A 14,020-nucleotide genomic window follows, 5' to 3' on the forward strand; every position below is an offset into this window, starting at 1 on the left:
TTTTTCAACTGCCTGCTCATATTTTAATAAACCAAAATTATTGAAACAAATGGTATGTTTCAAATATAATTTTAAAACAACGTTCTACTTTATTTGTATTTAAATGTGTAGTTCGAACATACACTGAAATGCAGAGTTACCCTGGATAAAAAATTTCAAATGCAAATAGGATTTTGGCATTACTAAAATGAATAAATGCATACTGTTGAGTTACATGCAATATTTTATTGCCACTTCATTGGTCATGGATCCTGATTCAATTAATAATTGTTTAATATAATATTCGAATATTCATATTTTATCATTATTATGAAATAATTTTGGTTTCTATCAAAAAAATTATGACTAAATGTGATCTTAAATTAAAAATTACCGAAAATAGCAGGGTTGAGTGTTGGTTATGTAAAATCAGTAATTCCTGATTGGTAATAACAGCTTGACAATAAATGCACAAAGTTATTGTTGATTTTTCTGCTTCTTCTGCCACTTACTTGAACATCGCAACTTTTCTAATAAAAATGTTTTTCTTCATTTTGAATTTTTACAAACGGTATTTAAAAAATGAATTAGCGCAACTGAAGTTCAAAAATGGTAGGCGATAAAATATTGTTTCTCAGAAATTTCTACGAAACAAACTCGCTCTAATTAATGAACATTTATTAGAATCAAGTATAGACTGAAATTTGCTAGTTAAACATTGCCCAAAAATGCGAATAGTTGATTCAGTATAATTCAGGCAACCGGAATTAATTTGAGTTCAGCCATTATAATTGGAGAGGCTTACATACTTTGCATTTAATTAATTTCAGCCGGTGGTTTGCGCTATTAAGTGGGATTAGAGACTTTTGAATCAACTTTTTCAATTTACTAATTATTCAAATTCGTGTTGTTTTTTGAAGTCGGCAAGAAATGCAGCTGATGGATGACTAGTAATCAGTAACGGTACCTCACTGTAAATAATTTTAATCCGTAATTAATGTCTAGTTCACCCAAGTTGGAGCCTAACTGCAGAAGAGCCGAACTTGCCAAAAGAAAAAGTAATTAAAAGGTGCTGATATTGCAAAATTTAAACTGTGTAACAACTGCCGAGTTTCAATAAAATTCGATGAGTGCTTTTGAAAATACATCAAAAAGAAATTTCTTTTCGACGCGGCGAATCATTTTCTAAATTACCCTTAGAATTTTCTGAAACTTCTTTCGCTAAATAGATCTTGTTTGCGCAGAACGCCTCTCTTTGATAAAGCGGGTAATTTTTAACCGTTCTCATCTGCTTCATTAGATTGTAAAAAATTGCAATTTTCGCATAGAATACGTTTGACTGAATAAAAGTAAATTTAGTCGGCACATTCAAGCTGTTTGTCGTTTAACGCACTCGAATACATTATCGACGTATGCAAATAACATTTTACCATGTATTAATGGCAGGTTAGTTTCCATATTTGAAAAGTGCATGGGCTTCATAGACTGGGGTCGGATAATTTAATTTAAGAAAACAAGCCAGTACAATGTACAACTATCTAGGTTACGTGCCCACTTGTTTACAACTCGTAATTTGCACTAAATATTTGCATTAGTATAAATATCAAGACGTGATATCCTTAGAGGCGAAGTTGAATGAATTGAGTTGAGCAAGCATTAAGAAGTCTCAGTTATTGACCGATAAAAATACAAAAGTGTTTTCATTCAACATCCATCTATTCAATTGTAAGGAACAGACCGCCAATCCGTATCGGATCAGAAATATTACCTTAATTGAAATAATTTGTTGTTTGGAACAAATTATGCCATATTTACTTAACTGGAACCTCAAAGCGTCTAACATTATTCATCGGTTTGATTTAGATTAAGTCAAGCCGGAGACGACGTTTAATTAATTTAAACAGTTTAATGCTTTGAAATTGGAAATGGCCTCGAAAATTTAAAACAATTAGTTAATTTGTTCGTTATTATTTTCTATTTCTACCGACAATATGCTTAACGAAATTCTATAATTGTCATTGCTTTAGCTTAATAAAAGGTATTTGAGCTAGTGTTTAACTGCATTTTTTGATTACTTTTGTTGAATTTACCTGCATCTATTACGAGTTTAAGATACGAAAACAATTCTTTGCATCTTCCACTTCAAACATATTATTCTATTTTTTTCTGAACGAGGGGAATAAACATAAGCAGTTAGTATATTTTAAGTGAACATTTCACAGCTTTTCCAATTTCACATATATTTATAAATAATATCTTTTATAAATAAATTAGTAATTCTGTTATAGTGAATAAGTTAAGTAATAGTCGGTCGACTATCTAGTATTTCAATAAAATTTGTTTGCTTTGTAATATAAACTTTTAGGTAACAAATACGAACAACTGTTTTAGTATTTTAGTATTTCCTTCATTTGTTCATTTCAAAATTTTTCAAAACAATATTCAGTCATAGAACGTGAGTCGCAAATATTTACGATTATTTTTTTAAAACAATATCAATATAATGAATAAAAATGAAGATAAAACATATAAGAAAGAATACAATTTCAATTTTATTATTTGAAGCATGCAGTGGAAATGGAGCGCAAAACGAGAAAGTAAAATAGATAAAACATTTTTGCGATCTGGAGTTCAAAAACACCACAACAGATTAATAGAAGGAAGTTTTTCATCAATACAACTCCGTCTTTGTTAGATCCAGCAAAAACTATTACAAATTCTCGTTAACTTCTTTGTGAATGAATTGCAGAAAAATATATCTCCTAAAACTGAAAAGAGGAATGCACTGTTCACAGGCGGTTCGATTATTTTCAGACAAATAATTCAGAATAAATATTCGAGAGCAATTGAAGAGGGACTGGTAGGGAAGGATTGATTACAATGAATTAATTTGAATAGATCGGATTTGAAAAAGATCTTCTACAAAGATGAGCTTACGAGTACAGAGGTAAAAGCAGCTCTGAACACTTGCACATAAGAAATGGCGAACACTTTGTATTTGCACTGCAAAAAATTTAACGAAACCCTCATTGTTACGTTTAGCTTCGTTACTCTTTTATTCAATTCACAAAAACTTGTTTATGTATAATGATATAAGATTACAATGTGAACTTATTTTCTTTCCAAATATTAGCTTTTTTTAAACAGTATATACTTTTAAATAAATATATAAAACATAACAATCATCCACGGAGTCATGGAGTTCCGCAGAAAAATTGAAACAATAGCAGCCTTTGAACGAACACGCAGCTAAAGCAAAGTTTCCAACAGACTTTTAATTAATAATGTTAACATAGCTTTATTATAAAGCTATGTTTGCATATAATTAGATTTGAGAAGGGCCGCATTTACTGATCTATGTTTTCAGTTAATTAACAAGTAAAACACGTTTAATATCCATATGATCAGATAATAAAATTAGTGTTATTTCTGTTATTTATGCCATTAGTCTTAGTGCTTTGGAAAACATTCTGCTGTATAATTTTACGATGTCCGATAGAATATAAGGTAAATCTTTATAAGATCTCATGCAAAACGTTGTTATTATTTATATATGTTTATGCGTCATTATTAGGTGTCTGCAAAAAGCAAACAAAAAGTTAACAAGTCAAATGTGATTGAAACCAACCCCAAAGCCTGAATTATACAGTTAAAACAACTTATCACAAACATGTTGTCACGCAGCTCATCATCCTCCAGGCTGCGTAATACTTTTTAAGTCCTTGACAGTAGATGTTTAACAACAAAGCCTTGAAACACGCCTATGTGGAAAATATGGAATAAGACACGCTAACAACGTCAATTTCGAGTTATTTTCGACTTTTGTCTCAACTTTGGCTGTTGTTTGAGTGGCTTTAAATTCCTGACAAATGGAATTTACTTGTACAATTTAAGATCGTAGCGAACGGAAATTTATTTCGTTAGAAATTGTGTGACAATCAGATACTTCGGTTTGCTTAAATCAAGGATACTTGATCTCCTAATGACAAATGAGTTCATTTATAAATCGATAATGAATCTTGAAGACAAAAGAAATGCGTTATATGTGAGTACTAACTTCTGTTTTATTTCAGTTCTTGTGTGAATCCAACCAAAGCTCTAATTCCACTGAAAATCGTGACTGAAAATCATAATAAAAAAGTGCTTTATTATGAAGGAAATAATATTTGTTTGTTTATATCCTTTTCGATGCGGTTTATTTATGAAAATGCCACTCAACTTTCAGTGCAATAATAAATTAATGAGGCTGAAAATGGAAAGGTCTAGTTAAATGATTTTAAAAATAGCAAAACCCTAAGCATTAAGTGTAATAATGGCTTAACTTGATAGATGTAAGTTTTTTTTGTGAGACCTATAAAAATATTTTTTTTCTACATTGCACTATTTTCAGCACGCCACTCAGAAAGCTGATATTAATTCGAGTGAAGGAGTTGCTTTGTTAGGTTGTGTCATTTCCCGTTTCTTTATTTCGATCGTTCTGTAGATTGATCGGTTCCAAATTACATTAATAAAGGTATACATAATGTCGTAAGTGGAGTGTTAAACCAATAAAGAAAATATTTCAATTTAGGTTAGATATTAATGTTGCAATTTCAGATTTATGCAAACTAAATGCTGCAATATTATCTGGCAAGAAGTCAGGAAGACAATACAGTTAAAATTAATGACCTACTAAAGAAATACACACCTTCAGTAAATGTAACAATGGGTTATTTGTAACAGCTGAAATCTGACAATTTTTCCATTTTATTTAAATTTTAAATCGCATGCTTTTTTTAACTAGTGAGAACGCTCAGATTTCACCAGCAACAATAGCAAGCCGTTAAAAAATCTGCATGAATAACACAGAAGTTGTTTAGATATATTTGTTACTTGATAAATCTAATTAACAGAATAACAAAAAGCATGTTTGTGTGGTTTGTATAATACTCAGATAAGCAGGCAAGTATTTTCTTCAAGAAAAGCTGTTTTCCTAGCAGAACAATATAATATAAAACATGTACGTACATTTTGAAAAAAAGATGACATGCATTTAGTATTCTAAAGCTCGACACTTCTAGACGACTTAAAGTTAGTAGGTATAGTTACAAAATTAACTAATTTCAAGGGCTCAACGAATTAAGTTTTCTTTGTTCAGTAAGTTTGTTTGTTCTTAAAGCTTTGTCAATTTTGAAGATGGTTAGTTCGAGGTATTTTTCTAAATCAACCACCCATTTATTTAAGTTCAGTTCGCTCAAAAATGAAATAGCTCTATTATTAAAAAAAACAAGCATTTATTTTTCAAAATTCCCACTGTCTCGAACATAATATTTACATTTTTCAAACTCAAAACTGTTTTATTTTTATTAAATTCCTTAATAATCAACACTGATGTGGCAAAATCAGAATCTCGCATTTTATTGCCACAAAAAATCTTTTAACTAACTTAACAGCCATGATAAAAGTTAACAATTTCCAAGTCGACTAGCAGCCAACCAATTTCGGTTCCTAAAAACGTGAAATGGCAAAAAACCAGGGGATTTGGATCTTGACAGACAGGAAGCAGAGAAAAAATGAAAACAGGTCGAAACCTTTAAGGCGTAACTAATACCCTTAAAAAGTGAAGCCCTTACAAGTGCAGTAGGCAGGTGAGCCACCGGATGCACGTTATTATAAACCGACGTTTTGAGGTTTAACCTGTTTCCATTGAGAGTGTCTAACCAACTTTAACTTTGTTTAAAATAGGATCATAATATTTAGACTACCTGCTTGCTTATAGTTAGTGGAACATTTTTCGAAAAACGTGACTCAAGCGGGATGAAACATTGCTCAGAATGACGTGATTGCAAATGTAGATTGTTGGGTACGAAACGAACGAACGCATCAATTTAATTGCGTTATGAATGCTTAGCTTAGGAGTAATTAATTCATTATCAAACTTCTGATTTAGTTGCAGTTTTATATTATTATTTCAATTTGTTCCAGATGGCTACCAAACTCAAAAGAGCACTCATCATGTCTGCTAGTTCCACAGTTTTTTGTTCACAAAACTGGGGCTCAATTACATGAAAACAGTTGACATGTGTTGGTTGTTTCGTCTCATCGCCCGTAAAGCAAGTTAGAATGACTGAACGAGAAATGTGCTTTGCCAATAGTCTATTTTAATATGTTTTGTGGTTTATTTTATTTTACTAGATATTTTTGCATCGGAGGGAAGACATTGTAACGCTGTCAATATGTGTATTAATTCTCAATGTTTTTTAGTATAAACTGTCTGTCTTTTGCATTGATTTTGCACTGGAATTTTTATATGCACTGCTAAATAGTTTCTCATACTTGTAAGTGACTAGTAAAATTAGTCTCATTAAATTGCCAAAAGTTGAATTAAGATCTGCTCTCGCTGCGAAAATAAAACAGAAAAGCTTGCAAGAGCAAACTGCATTTTTACAAGACAATTCACGTATATTTACATGTAATGAAAACACTCATTATGAATAAGTACACACGTTTATAATTGCTTTGCATTTTTTTTATTTTCAAATATAAAAAATCGTAACTGAAACTTAGCGATTAATTATAACTTTCGAAATTTTTCCAAAAAACCGACAAAGTTTTGGTAAAAACACGACTCAAAACTACACCTAGGCTAAGGTCCGCATAAAGTAACTAGTTATATTGAAAGAGTTTTAGCTGGTTAAGTACTACGAAATAGAAAAAAATTGAAAACAACATTGGTAAACTAGTTGAACAAAAACCCAATCATACCGCCACTTTCAGAAAATATATTTGACCCTGCTTAACCCGAAATTTAGCAATTTTACATATTAATTTTGTCGCCTACAAAATTTCTAAAACCGTATATTAACTAGCATAATTTGTTAATAGCTTGAACGAATTTTCCTGTGGTTTGCAATGGTCTGATAAACCAGAGGTCAGGTACTCCTGAGTATTGCGACAGTTCATGTAATATTTGCTATAACAATCTTTTTCTCCTGTTTTTAGCCGTTTCTTTTTCGAAAAAGTATTCAATTTTAACAAGCTTCAAATTATGGAAGCACGTAACAATGGCTTTTTCATTGCCGTGTTCATTACAAGTGGTTGTGCTGGCTGGTTAATATTTCTCCTTTTTGTATTCGCGCAATTCTAAAATTGTAAAACATGCTTTGAACATTATAGCGAGCTTTACTAAACCATTTTGAGTTTGCATTAGATTAGGCAGAATATTTGAATTGAAATTGGGTTTTAATGTTTACTGATTTAGTTAAAAATTTTCAGTATTAAGTTTCCAGATATGTAAAAAATGATCGGCCAATTACTACAGCCTAGCTAGCCTTTGCTTAACAGGTTCTTAAGCAACTAGTGGAAAAATAGAGCATTCGTTGGTCATTTTCAGTAACCCGTAATGCATTTTCCAGTTGGAAAATAGCGTGTCGGTTATCAGAGCGCCGATTTCGAGGGAGTTTGCGGTCATTTAAGTTGAGTTTTCGATTAGCAATGCGTGAACTGATTTCAGAAAATGCTCTGGTGCATATGGTTCTGATGCGTATAAACTCACCGATTAGCTTGCGAGCAAAAGTGTTTTCACGCTCTAAAAATCACCGGTCGCTGGTGATTTATGGTTGCTGATTTTAATCACCCCCTGGCTGTTAATTGGCTCGTTATTAAATCATGTTACTGAATTGGATTGTTTAGTTGAGCAGATAGGTTTGAGTTGTTTTTTTATTTTAATTCTTTACGGCTTAGAGCAAGGATTTACGGGCTACAACAAGGAAGCAAGGAAACATAATAAAAATAAGAAAACAGTCAAACGTGATTACATCTTTCGAAAGGTATAGCGACGGAGGTAAAAACGTTTTGTACGTTTCAAATTAACCCACATTATTTGTTTGAAAAGTACCGCAATATCTTCCTGCTGAAGCCCATACACCCTAAGGCTTTAGCTTCTCGAACATGCACTCGATCGACATGGCTTCCTCTTAATCAAAAACCCCAGAAAAACTGGCCATACAAGAAAACATGTTGAGCTGGCATTTTAGATATGAAATCAATGTCGTTTTTCAACGGAGCTTGTTCCTACCGGCTTTTTTACTGTTGAATTCATGGATAGCCGAAAGAAGGATGGCGTTTGGGGTTTTCGCTGTTCCGGTTGCTTATGTAACATCATATAAGGGCATAGGGCTTGTGTATCGGTCAGTGAGATCCATAAACGAGTCTAATAGCAATTTATAAATTTTGATTTTACTTATGTTTTTGATCAAAAAACTTGCCATTTTTTGTGCAACGTTTTTGTTATGCTAAAGAAACAATTTTAACCGGGGAAATTAGGTTAATAATTCCAAATTTTGTCGCACATATTGATTTAAAAAAATAATAAAAAATTGTAATAGGTATAGTAGTTTGCGAGCACTAGTAGATGTTAAAGTGTCCATTTGCTCTGTTTAATTTCAGAGTTAAATGTGAAACCTTTGATTTTATCCGATGCTTTATTAGATAGTCCAATATCACTAGGCGAATTTAATTGGAATGGACATTCAGCATTTATCTGACAACTTGTTTCGTATTATGCAGCTTTTGTAGTAAATTGAATTTTTTGAAGTAGATTGTATGGAATATCTACTTGTGTTATTAACTGAAACCTATTATATCTCTGGTCATTTATTGTCTGGTTTATTATCTGTTAATTACTAGTTAGCTTTTGTCTGAAGCATTTTCATACCTCTATTTCCTTCGACAATCATTTGCTGTTGGTTCTCTAACTTTATTAAAGTTTAACTAAAATCAACTTTTATTCATTTGCCAGCGTTACTCTTTGCAGGCAAACATTTTTAACATTTTTAATTGACAAACGCTCGTTTTTATTCTACTAGTCCAGACATTTTTCGACAACTTTCATATTTTGAAGAACTAAAATCTCAAGCTATTATTATAGAATAAAAATTCTTTTTATAAGAACTATTTTATGCATATAGTTGATGAGCAGTAAAAACCATTCTATTTTTTCCATGTACTTAGTTCATTTGAAATTTGTGGAAACACGATTTCACACTTTTACTGTTCAGTTTATTCCATATTTTTTCTCAATTAATATTTCTGAGCCTTTGAGCACTGTTAGCAAACATGGTAGCTTTGATTTACTCATTCATTCGCAAGCAACCATTGACTCGACTTGTGAAAGCAAACTTCTAAAGAAATACCGATGAGGAAAACTTCGAAAAATCGTCAAAAGTCGTAAAATTTATTAATAAAATAAAAAGTAAGTACATTTTACCATCCAACATCTTATATCTGGATAAGTGTCAGACTATTTCACGTGAATAAATGATCTAAAGATAATTATTTAAGGGCAAATTAAATTATTATTACCAGACAATTTATCGACATATCGACAGTTTATACTTAATTAGGATATCAAGAAAATTTGGTCTAAGTTGTCAGACAGGTACGGATTTTTAAACTCGCTTTTATTAATGAAGTTGGTAAAACACTTTTTTACAATTTTATAAAAGTTCTTCGACTATATGGACATGTTTTGTGCTGCTAACAACTAACTCTTTAAATTTTGGACTTCGTCCATAATTTATTATTATCTAAAGTGGAGACAATAGATTTTCTTCAAAGTTAATTTAAAAACAGTTAGGAGGATATTTGCGTCAGTAGGCAAGAAGCTTCAAAGTATCGCATGTTTGCCCTAATTTAAGTATTTTATCATCAAATCACGTAGTTGAGGTGTGAATCGAATACAGATGGATTATAACTCATTTTTTCGACTTGTTCGTAACTTGGCTAGAATTTTATACTTTGATGAATAGCTTTTTCCATTACTAGTATACACTATTTTCGCAGAGAAAACACGGAAAATGAAATAAAGGTATTGTTGGAAAAATTCTTTTTTTGGCAACATTTACTTGCGAGCAAAAGTTTCAGCAATACTGCCTGAGCCTGTTTTTGACAATAAAAAAATGTCTGCCTGCTTTGCCTTGGTTTCTTTTTGGGATCACATTTGCTATTAAACTTTCTAAAAAAATGTAAAAGTGTTTATAATTTTTTCATGCTTATTTGAATAGGTTTAGTAACATTTATTAAAAGGGATTCATTCAAAGTTTGACATCGAATAGTTTCGTAATCCTATTGGAAAACTTTCAGATTCCAAGCAACGGAAAATTAAGCCACCGCTGAGCCACCACCTAGAGCGAATTGACTTTCGTGGGTTACCATACGACGCCTTTATACGCTTTAGATACGCCACGGGAGATTGCACATAATAAAGTTTGTCAATTATCCAAGGTGGCATTTTCTCACTAATAAATCGTCCTTGAATGTGTTCCCCAACAAACAATTTTTCTGCAAGAAATCTTCAACTGCCACCCACACAGTTTAAAAATTTGCATTTCATATGCCAACTGAGTAGATGATAAGATTTTATTATACGCAGGCTGCAAAAAGTCGTCTGCGTTATTGCAAGCGGTCTCCTTGCGGGATATCTGCAATTTGCCGCAGCGTCTTTGGAACCCCAACTGTTACTATATTCTCGAAACTTCAGCATTGAGGCCGAAAAACACCAAACACCGCAACTATGACAAAGAAACGAGGAAGAGCACTTACATATATTGAAAACAAGCATATCCATGATCACAGTGACAAATCCAATTAGAAACAACAGAAACAATTCACAAAACGTTTTTGCATTCACTGCATGTGCCCCTGATTAGACCCGAGAGTTATGCACCACTTTTTGTCACTATCCATCTAAACTGAAATCCTCATCTGCAAATCTCTGTTGCACCCGGAGAAAAATACACAAATCAACGCGCGCGAACGCTCATATTCGAACGTTTTTCTAATATGGATAATCGCAAACGCAATTGCACTTCCGGGCCTGGAAATGCTGCCACCGTTCAAAGCAGCGATTTTTGCTAGCTACAAAGTCGCACAATCTGACTCCGGGTGATTGTAAAAAGCGTCCGGAGTTACAAGACCCGCCCGGAATCCAAAGCTCTGCTCCCGCGACGGAAAAGCTCTGCATGGGACTGATGTCTCTTCACGTGCAGGCTCCGGTACGCCGGATCTCGATCGTTGCCGAACAAGCTTCGGTTGTTCGCTCGACAGCACCTGTTATGCCGTTCTTCAGACAATGCTGGTAGAAGACTTTTTAACAAAAAAGCTACCTAATAATGGTTCACAAAATAAAACTGTTTACTACTTTGCTGCCCTGGAAGAAACGTCGTCAGCTGCACAGAATGCAGGAAAGCCTCAAATGCTCGACTAAGATCGTGTTCATGCTGGAAGTTTGTCCGAAGACCGTTTAGATGGATTAGGTCAAATCGCCCCGTTGTGAAAGTGAAGTTAAGGCGAAAACCGCTGGACGCAGGCAAACGAGAACATCCAGAAAGTGAAAACCGTGCTGCAAATTTTTCTTTGCTTATTCAAATAGATGCGAAATAACGGTTTTCTTTGCTGATCAATGGTCGATGGCAAAAGTTTTTCAAAAATATCAGGTGCAGATTTTGAGCGCAAGCTCGACTAGTCCAGTTTTAGAATTGAGTAGATACGAAAAATGGGCGGAACGTCCATAAAAATTAAAATTCTATACCAAAAGCATTTAAAGAATGGTTTCGAAACCTAGCAAGGTGATTATTGAAAGAAAATTGTTACACTACTTAATTAAATATTATTGAATCAATAAACTTCGATCTACAATCAGCAAATCCACGAAAACGGTTGCTTTACAACTTACAAAATTAATTCTACAATGCCTTGAGGGGGATGGAATGTTCTTGGCCCATATCTTTACATTCATTAAATGCCTACTATTGTATTGATAAGGTCTGGGGTTAGAAACACGCAAATAGTCAGATTTTTAAGGGCCGGAAGTTTTATTATTTGGAACTTAAGATTTTCGGTACACGGAACGTGCACGTGCATACTTTTTTCAATGATCTGAATTTCGGAATTAACTTGTTATGCGGACGATACAAAATTAATTGATGAGGAAGAGAATATTTTTACCAGGGCATTATGCAGTTTTTAGAGACAACCTAAATTTGACTGTATGCAAAACAACGCAATGTAGAACGTAAATATTGAGTCGAGTAAACAGTTATTAGGTCAGGAATGTTATGAGCTACAGCAAAATAGGCGACGTCCTTCCTGCTTGAGTTAATTTTACAATGTTGAACTCAACCGCGCAAAACTAACAGTTTTTCTAAAATTTTGGCGTGTCCGGTAAAAATTAGCAAACATTTACGTAGCGATGTTTTACTTCTTCTAATAATAATTATCACTTGAATCTATCTATTCGTGTGCCATGAGCAAAAAATAGGTGTGTGCTATACAAATTTTGCGTTTTGCGTAAAAACTGCCAGCACTTCTTCACTCAAGTTCCATATTATGAATCGAGGATTTAATTATCTATCATTTTTCTCAAACGGTTTTAAGATATGATGAAACAGGCGAGGCGTAATAGTTTTAATTATTTTTTTCTTTACTCTACCCAATGATAAAGAAATAAGTGCGCTCACTCAATCTGTTCGTGAGATATGAACAAAAGAATCTGTGCACAGTAATATATGAAATTTCGAAAGCTTGCGAGAAATGCTTGTCTCTCAGGGTGCGAAATTGAGGATTTTTTTGATTAGAGCGATCACGTAAATGATTTAAATAGCAAATTAAATTCAATGAACTTTGGAATAAATATCGCTGGCCAATTTATGGGCCTAAAAACTAAGCGACTAAGAAATTTGCTAATCTATAAATGCATTTTGATATTATCGATTTATTAAAATATACTATGCGGAATAATCTGCAAAAACCTTGCGCTGTTAGATAACTGTTTTTGTTTGCTATTCTGTTAGATAAGGTTTGGAAAATGTTTTCTTAAGCGCCCGTCGGAGGCTCGTATTGAAGTTCCAGGTAAGCTATTGACTCGATTACTTCTATTACTGTGTTTCCGTAACGGCCGAGGTAGCTTGCAACCATTTCTGTCTTATAGTGCTCTCTTCTCTTCTACTTCTCCACTAACCCTCTAAAATCAATGAACTCAAGGCTTCAATTGGTAGGACATCTACACTTTATATGTAGTGTAGCATATTTTATGTAGAGTTGTTTCATTCTGGAATCCACAACCTCTACGGATGGGTTGTTTGGACAAATTTATCCTGAAAAGATGTTTTTTTTTGCGTGGGGAAAAATACCCACATTCTTTTTATTTAAGTTCTAGCAGTTTTTTATGCACAAACTCTTTTGCGATGAGAAGTTACCGTATCGTTTCCAACTCTTCAGTACAGCATTCCACCTCTTCCTAGTCTTCCTAGATTATTGCGCGACCTCTTTTGTAGAAACTGCTTGAACTTAGTGGAATTGTTGAGCTTAACGAAAATAAGCAGGAAAGCGTCGAATGTGACCGTTTTTAACCACAATCATCCCTTGCTCTAGTAGGAAGTGTTGGAAATCGACCAGTGGGCTTTAAATAGTCTAGGGATCAATTTTGCGATTTTATCTGCGCAAAATAATAGTCAAGCCTACACTTTGCAGATTGAATTACCGTTACGTACCGGATGTCCAATATAAGGAGATCCCTTAAGGGAATATTTGAAATCAACACAGACGTCCTCAGCTGGTTAGGGATATAAAACGTGGTGTAATTATACAGTTGATTAATTGCCGATCATAAAAATTTCAATTATAAACGGTTGCCTAATTTGTTGAGATATATAAAAAAATTGCAAACTATTTAATTTATTCTTAGGCAATAATATTCTAATCACAAATCTTAAATCAAATCACTTACTTAAATCAACTTTATATAATTACATATGTTTAGTGCGATCATTAGTTTAAATTTTTGAAATCAAAGTGTTTGCTCTGGTTGTAAAATGGATGCAATCTTTATCATAAAACGTTTGTTCAGCCCGTACATGCACTGAGGCGTAATTTCCAATATTAGTCTAATATATCTCGTTATGACACAAGCTTTTCTTTTATATCCACTAATCATAGTGTTACATTACTGCATCGAAGTCGGGAAACTGGGTCGATTCGGTAATTCTTGGTTCTGTTGATGGAA

General features: G+C 33.2%; 1 protein-coding gene and 1 long non-coding RNA gene across 4 annotated transcripts in view; one reads left to right on the top strand and one right to left on the bottom strand.

Annotated features, from left to right (window-relative positions):
- Nucleotides 1-6,476, top strand: part of LOC125504163 — a 57,466-nt gene extending 50,990 nt beyond the window's left edge. The window contains exon 2 of the long non-coding RNA XR_007281320.1: nucleotides 5,944-6,476. This is a non-coding gene — a long non-coding RNA (uncharacterized LOC125504163). The remainder of the gene's footprint in view (nucleotides 1-5,943) is intronic.
- LOC125504162 (nephrin-like) overlaps nucleotides 1-11,029 on the bottom strand; it is a 79,924-nt gene extending 68,895 nt beyond the window's left edge. The window contains exon 1 of one of the 3 annotated variants that reach the window (XM_048665732.1): nucleotides 10,561-11,029. In XM_048665732.1, coding sequence (XP_048521689.1) covers nucleotides 10,561-10,585 — 25 coding nt within the window. In that variant the 5' untranslated portion in view covers nucleotides 10,586-11,029. The remainder of the gene's footprint in view (nucleotides 1-10,560) is intronic. The other 2 variants (XM_048665733.1, XM_048665731.1) reach the window with 2 other exon arrangements.
- Nucleotides 11,030-14,020: the final 2,991 nt, after the last annotated feature.

The sequence above is a fragment of the Dendroctonus ponderosae genome, unplaced genomic scaffold (assembly GCF_020466585.1).
Source record: "Dendroctonus ponderosae isolate FM_Combo_2020 unplaced genomic scaffold, Dpon_F_20191213v2 Dpon_F_20191213_4, whole genome shotgun sequence".
NCBI classification, from domain to species: Eukaryota; Metazoa; Arthropoda; class Insecta; order Coleoptera; family Curculionidae; genus Dendroctonus; species Dendroctonus ponderosae.